The 11,916-nt window shown below is 38.4% G+C and overlaps 1 protein-coding gene across 2 annotated transcripts; it reads right to left on the bottom strand.

Moving 5' to 3' along the window:
• Window positions 1-1,347: 1,347 nt before the first annotated feature.
• On the bottom strand, window positions 1,348-11,748 carry trappc13 (trafficking protein particle complex subunit 13). 2 transcript variants are annotated; one of them, XM_006796865.3, is made up of 13 exons: window positions 11,622-11,748; window positions 10,464-10,532; window positions 6,432-6,531; window positions 6,250-6,334; window positions 6,035-6,162; window positions 5,859-5,931; window positions 5,491-5,535; window positions 5,145-5,162; window positions 2,563-2,696; window positions 2,287-2,485; window positions 2,086-2,186; window positions 1,819-1,966; window positions 1,348-1,732 (listed from the first exon to the last, which is right to left on the bottom strand). In XM_006796865.3, the coding sequence occupies exons 1-13, from the start codon at window positions 11,665-11,667 to the stop codon at window positions 1,625-1,627; spliced, it is 1,254 nt and encodes a 417-aa protein (XP_006796928.1). In that variant the 5' UTR covers window positions 11,668-11,748; the 3' UTR covers window positions 1,348-1,624. The 2 variants fall into 2 exon arrangements, with proteins under 2 accessions (XP_006796928.1, XP_006796929.1); XM_006796866.3 differs by lacking the exon at window positions 5,145-5,162.
• Window positions 11,749-11,916: the final 168 nt, after the last annotated feature.

Raw genomic sequence — 11,916 nt, 5'->3', positions numbered from 1 at the left:
GATGTGATCAGTTAAGTAAGAGAGGGGGTTGTTTTTGGTGTTAAATACAGTAACATTAGCAGAACTAGAGGGGCAAAAATGAGACACCCCCCAAAACAGGAATGTTTTTTTTTTTTTTTTACTAGTTTTGCATTTTGCTAGGATCAGTGTCATCACTGGTAGCATGAGGGGATACCTGGACCCTACAGGTAGTCCAACTTCTCCAGGATGCCACATCAGTGTGTGCCACTGCCAGAAAGTTTGCTGTGTGTCTCCCAGCACAGTCCCAAGACCATGGAGATTCCAGGAAACAGGTTGTTACTAGGACAGCTTGACAGGGCCAGAGAAGATCCTGAACTCATCAGCAGGATCGGTATTTGCTCCTTTGTGCAAGGAGGAACAGAGTGAGTTCTGCTATAGCCCTACAAAATCACCTCCAGCAGGATATTGGTGTGAATGTCTGACCAAACAATCAGAAGCAGACTTCAGGAGAGTGGCCCGAGAGTCCGACATCCATTACTACCTGTGCTCACTTCCCGGCACTGTGAAGCCCGATTGGTATATACACCACAGAATACTAGAAATGGCAGGTCCACCACTGATGCCCTGTGCTTTTAACACAGGAGAGCACATGTGACAGACCTTATGCTAGCACAGTGGGTCCTAGATTCCTTCTGGTGCCGTCCTCATGTGGTGAGGTATGCAGCCAGTTCCTGGAGGATGAAGGAATTGATACTACTGACTGGGCCTACATGACCAGGACATTATTAGAAATATGTTTTGCTCCATCTGAGGGTAATCTTTAAATCAAGTCCTCCATAGATGAATATTTTTTATTTCCATCATACAATGTGGCGCCCTTTTATTCCTAACACATTACACACACATCAGCATTTTTCCCCATTGAGATCTGATGTCTTTTCAAAGAGTTATTTTAATTTTGTTGATCAGTGTATTTAAAGACTTATGTTTTTCTTTGGACACTGACAGTATTTCAATTAGCCTCCTACACAGATGGAGAGGCTGACCTTTTAAAGACGTAAAATGTTGCTTTAACACATAAGAGAAACGTGACATAAATTCATATATAAATTTATGTCACGTTTCATTAAAAATGTGTATTTTTATTCTGAATATTTATATTTTCAGTGAATTCAGTGACATGAATTTAGATATTGAAATCTTTAACCTTAGCCTTGACATTTTATTTAATTCTTTTCTATATGACTAGTAGCACAAGAAATGAGCAGCTCCAAGTAGATGACGGGTGGAGATTATTCCCACATGAATCAACACATTAAAAATATAATTAGAAATTTTCAGTTAAATACAAAAATGACCAAAAAACTCATTGATCAAGTCGGTAAATATATGTCTGTGCCTTTGTAAGAGTTTTAATAACAAAAGCCAACACAGATGCCATGAAGCACCTTTTTAAAAGCAATATTAAATCAAAGATGACAGATTTATTAACATTTATGCACATTTACATCATTATTTTCAAAGAAAGTGATTTATATTATTCACAATTAATTGTAAAATACAATATTCTTATATTTAAGTTGCAAAAAACATAGTGTCATGTGCAGAATGCCACAGTTGGTCCATTCATATGTAAAATGCAAAAAAAGGGTAAAGAAAACTCCTAGCACTCGTTGCTCGTAAACGGGCAGACCACACACACTTGTGCAATGTCGTCGTATTCGTACGTCCTCTTCAGAAATGTATCTGTGAGCCTCAAACCAGAAATGCTCTGAAACAAAGAGGCAAACACACGAGTAAGTCGGTAAAGAGCACTTTGATCTGAGCACACGGTCAATTGCAAAGTCTGGATCGTACCTGCAGACCCTGGACAGAAGACAGGACTGTGAGGGGCAGTGAGAGGAAGGCGCCAGGACTAAGTTTCCCCAGCTGTCGCCCTGATATACCACACCAATGGATAGAACTAGTATTACACATCTCTAGCACCAGGTCCATAGTTCTTTCACTGCAATGTCAGAAAAGCAGAGAAAAGCTGGTTATTATGGGCTAATTCAACCCCTCAGTGAACTGAATAATACAAAGGGTTGTATTATGAGGGCGATTTCATTTTTCAGGGGTTTCTACCTGCAGTTGGTGATTTTACAGATGATGTCAAAAGGTTCTTCAAGGTTGACAGTGTCAGGAATCAGGTCTAAAGACAGCCGAATATCTCCATACCCTGGAGCCTGGAGGACATGTGGGGATTAAACTGTATTAAACGTATTCATAAGAGGATAAGTGAAATGAGCGCCACTGTTCTAGCAGTAGGCTAACAGATCAAGATACCATTCTTTGCAGCTGACTGGTCTGTAGCCTCCCTCTTTCTCCAAGATTGGTCTTCCATACAATGTCCAGCTTGCCTATGACCGTCACTCCCTTGATGATGCCGGCCTTCTCTGCGTACTCCGGCTTTGGCTTCAGGCAGTACAAATACTGCCGTGTGTCCATAGGCTGCAGGTAGGACATTTTCCCAAATGTGGACTCTCTGCAGAGGACAAGTTACAGCTGAGTATTGAGTGTAAAATGTTATCAAAAATAAGGACAGATGTGTGTTTGTTTTACCCTTTGTCTGCTTGTGTGACCGTGTTGAGCTCTGTAACGTTGTACATCATGGATGGCTCTAAAGACACTTTCTCCATGAACATTGGCGAGGTGGTAATGTTCTGAATCTGCGCTTCCAGGAACACTTCATCTGTCTGAGCGCAGAAGCACAGCGTCACACTAACAGGCTATTTGATGTTAGCCTTTATAACAAGTTGCATAATCTCTAAGGTGAACTGAGCAACATGTCAGGTATTAACAGAGGCAGCTTCAAAAGGATGAGCTCATATTTTAAAATTTGTCTTAAAACAATATTCACATGCTCACAGAGGCTGTTAGAGTTTCTCGTGGTTATTTCCCCGAGGGAAGTGGGTAAAACCTCCTGATCCAGCAAGCACACTTGCTTCATTGGTTCTCACAGCACGCGCTACTTCTTTACCGGGGAGCACATCTGTGACCTGTTGTCGTCACAAATGTGCTCTGAGACTTTGAGGAATGATACTAAAAATATAAATTCTGACGCTGTGTAATAAGAAAAGACAGACCACAGATGCTGCGAGTGCTGCTCTTGAAAGCAATTAATGTTCTACTCACTGAAAATGACAGAGAGCAATCAGATTTTTCTGTCTTCTTCTAGGAAACGTATGGAAGTTTCTCACAGCCAGCATGGACACCACAGATCACAGGAAGCTGTAACTCTTACAGACATCTGAGAGGTGTTTTAAGACAGACTTAAATGTGAACCTTAAAATTCTTTGGTCATATAGGAGTTATACATTGAATGTCAATGAGAAGACTGGCATTAAAAGAAAAACTTTAACTGAATCCTATTAAGTTTGCTCAGTGTACCTTTGAGGACATATTAGTACAATTGTTGGTCAGCAGGTGCACAGTACGGGCTGCACAGTGAAACATTAATTTATCAAACATCAAGCAGTTTGGCTTATGAAAGTATGTTTAGAAATGTTTGACTTTATTTGTTCAGTACTGTCAAGACAGGAAATGTGGAGCAAGGTAACGCCAGGCAGTAAATGTCTGGCTCTACCAGTTTAGATCTTATGGTGTACAACTATACTTCTGGGGCCACTGAGCCACCCTAGTTATGGGTTCTTAGAAAGCTCAGAAAAGTTCTTAGAGGCTTAAACTAGAACCAAAAAATAGAAAAATAAAACTTTTGCAAGTGTACACCGATTTTATAAATATATAAAATTGGTCAGCTCAAAAATGAAACCATTTGGAAAGGTGAAAAGTATTGGTATTGTGTAGTAACAGGCCAAATTCAATACTGATGCTCAGTTGCTCAGCAGTAACTAAAACAATAAGTTTATTAATATTCAAGAGCAATCATTACCGGTTAAGAGTACAGTTATTTACTTGTGCAGAGGCATAATAAATGCATCTCAAACGTAGAATCAGAGTATTTTCTTAATCCCTGAGAAAGTTATGTTGTCACATAGTAAGAATTTAGATGCCTGAAATGTGGAGAATGTTCTGCTTTCCTATTTTAATTAAGAAGCTACTTGATGTTCTGGTTGAGCAACACTCAGTTGTCTTTACAACAGTAAACTTATCTGTGCAGCCACAACTGTAAAGTGAGAAACAAAAAGAAGGAAGCGTGGATTAGTTTGTGCCTGTTATTCATAAGTGACTTGATCATTCTGAGTGAAGTTAGTGTGAAATCAGCCAAACCTCACATTTTAGTGCTTATAGTCAAAGACTTCTGTCATTGTTGGCTGTTTAACTATTGAGAGCATAATTGTAGTGATACAAAAGTTAAAGTGGACCTATTAAATTGCTTTTTGTAGCTCAATATTTTATTCTCAGACTGCACTACGGCAGCGTTTCGTGATTCACAGCACAAATTAAGTAACTTTGTTCTGATTGGTTGACCCTTGCAAACAGAAGGTTGAAGAGCAGATGGGTGGGGCTTCTGCGCTTATAGTCCGAGCTGTTTGATTAGATGGCCACATTAGGGATGTCCACTCTCTATGACAAAGGAAAAAACCTTTGCACACTGGCAGCCCTGAAAGGTCAAATGGAGTGCAACTTAAGGAAACACCAGCTAACAGAAAAACACTGTAAAGTAACGTGCGTTATAATCACATGATTCATATCATAGTGTAGATACATGCTTGCTATTAGCCGTTTACTGTTGTGTGTGCTTTTGCAGAGGTTTTTTGTTGGTGTTTAAAAGGAACAGCATATGAAAAGAGTAATAGGTCCACTTTAAAAACGAGCAGCGCTGAACTTGCGCTGCTACATAATCATTCACATATAGACGAATAGATACGAGATTAATCATAGCACCTTCTGTGATGCTAACCGCAATCAATGCCGTACCCACTCACAACAATGTGACACCACAAACACCGTGCAGGATCAGTTTGAAAGAAGAGCAACAAAGAGAGGGCAAAAGAAAAAGAATGGAAGTTTATGTCAAGGGGTAACAAACAACTGAGTCACTGAAGATCTTTTCCATATTCAGACTTTCTTCCATTCTTTTACTTTGCACCTTTGTATGAGCTCAGAAAGAAAGAGTGTCCATTGCCAGAAATGATTAGTAGAAGCTAATGTTCAGTGATGATAACAGAAGAAACAGTTACCACAGAACTGAGGTCGCTCTAATGGAGAAAATAAAATACAAGACAAGACACAGTAAACAAATGGAGTTACATGCCAATGTTGATGACAATGAATATTTGCAATACACAAAGCTACTGATATGAGAGAGAATTTAAAAAAAAAAAAAAGAGGGGGGGGGGGGAAGCTTAATGCCTTTATCCAGGAAAACCACTTATCTCCAGGATCATTTATTCACCTGGAGGCACACAGGTTTTCATGGAGGCCTAACTAATGCCAACTGCCTCTATTGCAAATGTTTCTGACTATGAAATGAAATATGATATGAAATAAGAGCTTCGCAATGCTGCTTGAGAAGAGCTAATTTACCTCTGCGTTGTAGAACTTCGTCTTCACATCCAGCGGCTTCAAAACCTGATTAAAAATAGATTGCAAGCTGAACACTGAAGTTTTCTCATAAGATACCGCCATCGAGCTGAAAATATTATTTCCATGCAGTACTGTTTAGTCCAACTGGAGTTTTACTGAAAGTGGGAATCAGAGTGACAGAAATGCATCTAAAGGAAAGGCAGCAAGGCTACAGCTGGTTCTTGAACTGAGGGCAGAAGATTGCCTGACACCAAACCCACACAGAGGAAGGCAATCTGTTGTAGCTCTGTGGCATTTCTCCACTCATCTCTAAGCTCACTCGTGACTTTACAACCATCTCCTAATTAGAACACTGAGCCATAACTTACCTGGAACTTGAAGAACTTCCTAAAATAGAGCTTCTCCCCTTGTTGGGTGGTGTAACTGACTGCACAAACTAAGCTGGAAATGTGAAAACAGCAACAAACAAACAGGATTATTATTATTATTTTATTTTTTTTATTACTGGTGAGTTGGGAAACATTTCGGGAGTGGGAACACTCACATGTGTGTCCCAATTTCTTTGACTTCGTGGTGAATGACATCATCGATGCAGCATTCGGGTTTGAGCTCTGCGACTGCCGAGTTTGATGCGGAGAGATTCAGCCTCTGCGAGCTCGTCTGTAGATCAGCCTACATAGGGAACCACATCGTGATTACGTGCGAATGGAAAACAAAGCGCACAATCTGAACTGAGCAGGTATTCCTTCTTTACAGTACCTTCACCAGAATGTCTTTAACAACTTGGCTGCTGTCATTATGTACACTTATGTAACTGGAGAAGGTCTCGCCGAGGAATATATTTCTGTATGATGTGAAGACAAGAATTAGTTGGTTTTTTTTTTAAAAAGCACTTGCTGCTGTTTTTAACTTTAAAGAGTTACAGCTGATTGGTGTTTTACCCAAAGTTCTGTGGTAATGTGAGCATCTCTCCCAGCATTAAGGTCTCTGCGCCTTTGATGGTGGAGGGATCCTGCCTCATAAGCTGACCAAACAAGTCCCCTGTGGAGACAAAAACATGCGTAGGTAGATGTCATGGATATGTATAATGTAGTCCAGAATTTGGCTCCCGCACATGAAATTTGATTCCTCACTAAAGATTTACTAGTTAGAGGATAAGTGATATGAAAACAATAAGATATATATCTACCTGCACACTAACAGAATTAGCTTTGGAGAAACATAATGTGTGGATATCTAACAGGCAGATGCTCTTCTAATGCTGTAAGGCAGCGCCGCACAAAGTGAGCGCTCAGTTTGCTGCAAGGAGAATGAGAAAGCTAAAGAAAGACGCTTTGAAGATGAAGTTTCAAAGCAGACTGAACCTGAAAGGTAAAGCCATTAGGTTTCAACGTCTCCTTCTTTCCTTCTAATAACTCCGCCTCAAACATCTTGTATTCAATTCCCTGAATAATATGTACTGTGGTTAGTTTTGTGACAGGTTCTAATCTTAATATAATAAGTTTCCACCTGATGCCCTGGGAATAATTTTCTCTTCATTAACTTTAATGTATTTAATAAAGACATGCAAGATTCTACCCTGAATATTATTAATATTTTTTGAGTACAGTTATTCTTTTTTAACTGTCATAACTTCTAAAGGACTGAAAAATACATTTTAAGACTGTAACCAAATCAGTTTCACATCAACTCCTACATGCTTGATCACAGAGGGTCTCGGGGTTTCAGTGGACTCACAGTTTGTGACAATGTTTTTTTTTTGGCATATTCACTTCACTCAACTCTGAATGGGGACATCCAGAACTTGTGTTCAGTTCAGTGTCCCTTGCTGATACTCAGATCACCCAGTGATGTGTGTGTTCATATTGGATTTAAAAAAAGAAAGAAAGAAAAAAGACTTAAACTAAACTATTACACAGAACACCAGTGTGTTTCTCCATTTCACAGCTATAGGATACATTTATGTGTGTTAGAAAAGGACTAGATTAGAAAGTGATTATAATACAGAAATAATTTGATTAAATTTACAATTCAATTTTATTTATATAGCAGCAAATCACAACAACAGTTGCCTGTTGGTCCATATGTATAATGTAAGATAATACAATATAAATATGGACCAGAAAGTAACAGCTAGAAGACGAGCCTGGTGTCAAAACGAGCCTAACAGATGAGATCTTTCATATACTGTTACTTTTTTTGAGCAACCATTATTCCACATGGGTTTTTGACCCTTCCAAAATATGCTCAAAAACATTTTTTTCAAGTTTTTCCTCCAGTGAATTTTAATAAACAGATTAAACATTGAGAGTACCAATATGTGTTTCTGTCAACATTAGACATCATACATATGCTACTTCACTGAACCCTTAACCCTGTATTCTATCTGAAGGCCACCAGATGGCAATAGCTGCAGTTGTAAAAAGACATTTATAATATTGAGGTAAATTATTTATATTTTACTTAATATACTAAAGTTATGGTCCCAGAAAAAATCCTGCTAATTCTAAAAGGGTCAGCTGAAGGTACCGAATGATTTTTCAATTGACCCAACAAGTTTCCAAGAAAAATTAATGTTTTTATACTAATGCGATTCATCTTTAAATCTCTTTAAAAATAAACTATAACTTCCCTACTACTACAACCTAGACTCGTCAGCACATTTTTGATTTATATGGACTTCAGTTACCACTGCACTGCTCTGTGCTGCATTCAACCAGAAGGAACTAGAATTACTGCTTAGCTGTTGAATGCCTCTGCCAGCCAGTCAGTAACTCATTTAATAAATATAATGATGATTCTGAAGAGGTTTAATAAGAAGGTATAAACTATACTAATGTTTGGCCAATAAAGGTTTAACTAATGACAGCATTCAATCCTTCAAATATGGATGTTGCTACAAAAATGCCAGAAACAGATGTGTAGCACACACATTTTTAACCCAGCAGCAGAAAAGGTCTTAAATAACTGTAGTTTAAAGATGGAAGATTATTGTCACAAATATAACATCTGGCTAAATTTTTGCAAAGCTGCAAAGCTAACCTTTGACCTTGTAGTTGTCACTTTTATCCTTTTAGACATTTTTGCTAAAATTCTGACATAATTAGCAAATTAACTATAAACTACTACACCCACCCCAACACAGACACACCTGTTAAGATTCCAGGTTTTTGTGATGTTAATTAGACAACAATAAATGATTTCAAAATACTCCCACCTTCAATGTGAGCTATAACCCGCACAATCATTGGAAAAAAGAAACAAATCTGTTTGAGGAGAAATAAAAAAAATAAAATAAAACAGTGTGCACTCTCTTAAACTACTTCACGTTATTGAATCACAGCGTTCAGTTTTCTTGGGTACACACTCGACATCGGTTAAAGAGACTGATGAACCCCCAGGTAAAGTTCAGGCGTTCTAGTAGGATTCGCCTGACATTTAGTCACTTGCCTGCTACATGAAAAGGTTGGCAGCTTCGCAGACAGCTTGCAAAGCATCACACTGATCTTATCAGTCGCCAAACGTTTACAGAAATAAATTCCACGGCATTGAATATACCACAACACAGAGCACAGTAAAGACTGCGTCATCAAAAAAGTGAAGAAAATATGGGATGACAGTGACACTGCAAAGAGCTGGACTGGATGACTGTGGTCTCATTTTTTAACATTACAAAAACCTGGCACTTTTACAGCGGTGTACACTTTTTATATCCACTGTATGGGCAAACTCAGAAAACATAACTCAGTGGCTGATAGGGAATAATAAAACAACAACAGAAACTTCTGATATATCAGAAATCTGTTCACTATTTTTATTACATATTATATCAGTAATGAAGCTGACTAAATATTAACTGATAACTTATGGCAATGGGGTGGGATTAAATAAGTGTACTTCTTCCCACTCCCTTTCAACATGTAAATGAATCAGAACGGTAGCTATATTGAAATGTATTGACTTTTGTATAGTATTTTTTCTCTCTCTCTTATTTTCTTTACTAAATGTAACTGTATATCGTTTACATGTTTGAAATTAACAACAACAACAACTTTAATGTGTCTACCTCTGTTTTATAGCATTTGGACAAGCTTGACGCCATGAAAATATTAACCATTTTTTCCTTGCCCAACAAGTACTCTATTGCAGACACAGTATCTCGTTTTCGTTTGTAAGCTGACTTGAGTGGGATTTCCTGGTGCAACCACAGAGGATGTTTAAATGAGTGTAAAAAAAATTGAGGAAGCTGCCTGACCAAGTTTGGCCTCAATACTTGTGTTATTTCCTGTAGTGGAGTGCAATGCTGACGTGGAACTCTGAAAAACAACAGCATTTAAAAAAAAACAAAACATAAACAACAAAAAAAACACTTATCACTCAGCATTCAGCTTCACAATGCTTGACTGTGAGTTTCTCGAACTCAATGATGAATTTACAGAAGTTGGGAAAAATCTCTCAGATTGTTGTATATGCATGTAAAAAGGTGAAGATTTAATGAACAGGAAGCTTTTAAGCCTTCAAACAGATTTCTCTTTGAATTAACTTTTCCATTTTACACAATGCAAACAAAAGCATTAGACTACCAATTTAAAAAACAAAACAAAAACAACGACAACAACAACCCACAGGCAAGGGATTATATCATGGACACAAGGCTGTTGTTTTACTGTTCATGTCTTATTTGATCTTCTGCGTCCTGATAAACATGAGTATGAGACCTAATAAACTGTCATTACTATGAGTGGTGGTACAGTGGCTCAGCCATTGTGGTTTCTTCCTACTATCCCACGTCCTGCACTGGATTGGTTAACATCAACTGAACTAATTGGATTCCCTGATAATATCATGATGTTCAGTCTCACAGACCTGACCCCTGTTGTTCTCGTTTGCTACAGCTCTGCTAAAGAATATGGAGTGAAATTCATTTCAGGCTCGGTGGGTGGAACTCTGTCTGCAAGTTTAAACAGGCTCACCTGGCAGATCTCGATCCTCGCACGTCACCGGCAGGTTTGTGAAGAGAGTGGGCTTCGTTAAGCGCATCACTGTAAAGTAAAGTGACACTGGTTAGCAGCCAATTAGTGATGGATTCAGGAGCCTGCATTCAAGAATTAATGCTTACCAGTTACTGAAATTACCCACAACAGGGGTGTATCTAAAGATTATTTCAACAAAGAATGAATCTGCTGACAAAGAGAAGTTCTGAGTGGGAAAATGGTGGTCTGACATTTTAATTGGGACGGCATAAAAAAAATTAAAACGCACAAATTATACAGGTTTTGTGTGAAGGACAACTATATGTTACCTTATCTGAATACAACTTTAACAACTCCCTCTCTAAGTAAATGCAGTAAGCCTAAAGTTGCAGAAGTTTGTTTAATAGTCTCAAAACTGTTGTAAGATGCATTTCTTACACGCTGTTCACTGATAAAAATTGTAACTGCCTAACAGATAAAATGTTCTGCAGTCCTCACACAAATGTCAAAGCCCGGGTCCACGAAGTGCTCTAAAAACAGGGAATAAAATCTTTCCTTCGCTACTGCATAAAACCTGTAGCTGTAGTAGCTAATACTTGAGCAATACCGTTAGTATTCTGACTGCTGCACAGTTTGCAGGATATCACTTATGCTCAGAATTTCTTTTTGCGGGTGGTGAGCTGGAAGCTAACAAAAAGAAACAGGAAAATGAACACTTTAACTTCCCAGAGTTCTTTCTTTGAGTCAGATTCAGATTAGAGCAACTAGAAGCAAAAAAAAGTTACCTCGAGAAAAAAAAAGTCCAAACCAAGCAAAAAAACAAAAAACGAATTAGTGCAATAAATAAATGAGCTGCAACAACTAAGAGCACAAGAGAGAGTAAGCTTACACTATGACACAGTTCCTTAAGCTACACTTTGCTAAACAGGGTCTTTAATATATGTTTTAAGCGCCCCAAACGAAAAGAAAAGTCTTTAAAGTCGCACCACTGGCCATCAGCCTTGTTTACACCTTCACAAAAGTAAATGCATGATACTGCATTAGCTAGCGCTACTAGCAACTTGAAGCAGCAGCAAATGACAACAGCGCGATACACGGACACATCTAACCATGAAGACAACCTCTGTAGTCACAACATATATGTTAACAGTAAAATACCTTTTAATGCGAGCAGGTGCTCCTGTTTCGCCTGATTTACATCCATTTTGACAGTGAAAACAGCCTAATCAGGGTGATATTAGCCACTCTGCTAGCTGCTTATGTGACAGGCAGTTTCTTCTTCGTCATGTCATTTAGGGACAGGATGGACGCCCCTGACATGTTATACTGCCTCCAATAGTCCGAGATGGGCGTTACAACAACAGAGAATCTTTTCTTTTCTTTTCGTCACCGTTGATATTAAGTTGTACTTTAGTCAATTTAATTTATATTACCATATGCTTTATTCGTAATC

This window comes from Neolamprologus brichardi, chromosome 7, assembly GCF_056152115.1.
Source record: "Neolamprologus brichardi isolate AB-2024 chromosome 7, ASM5615211v1, whole genome shotgun sequence".
In the NCBI taxonomy this organism is placed as follows: Eukaryota; Metazoa; Chordata; class Actinopteri; order Cichliformes; family Cichlidae; genus Neolamprologus; species Neolamprologus brichardi.
This window is presented reverse-complemented; position numbering and strand designations above follow the sequence as displayed.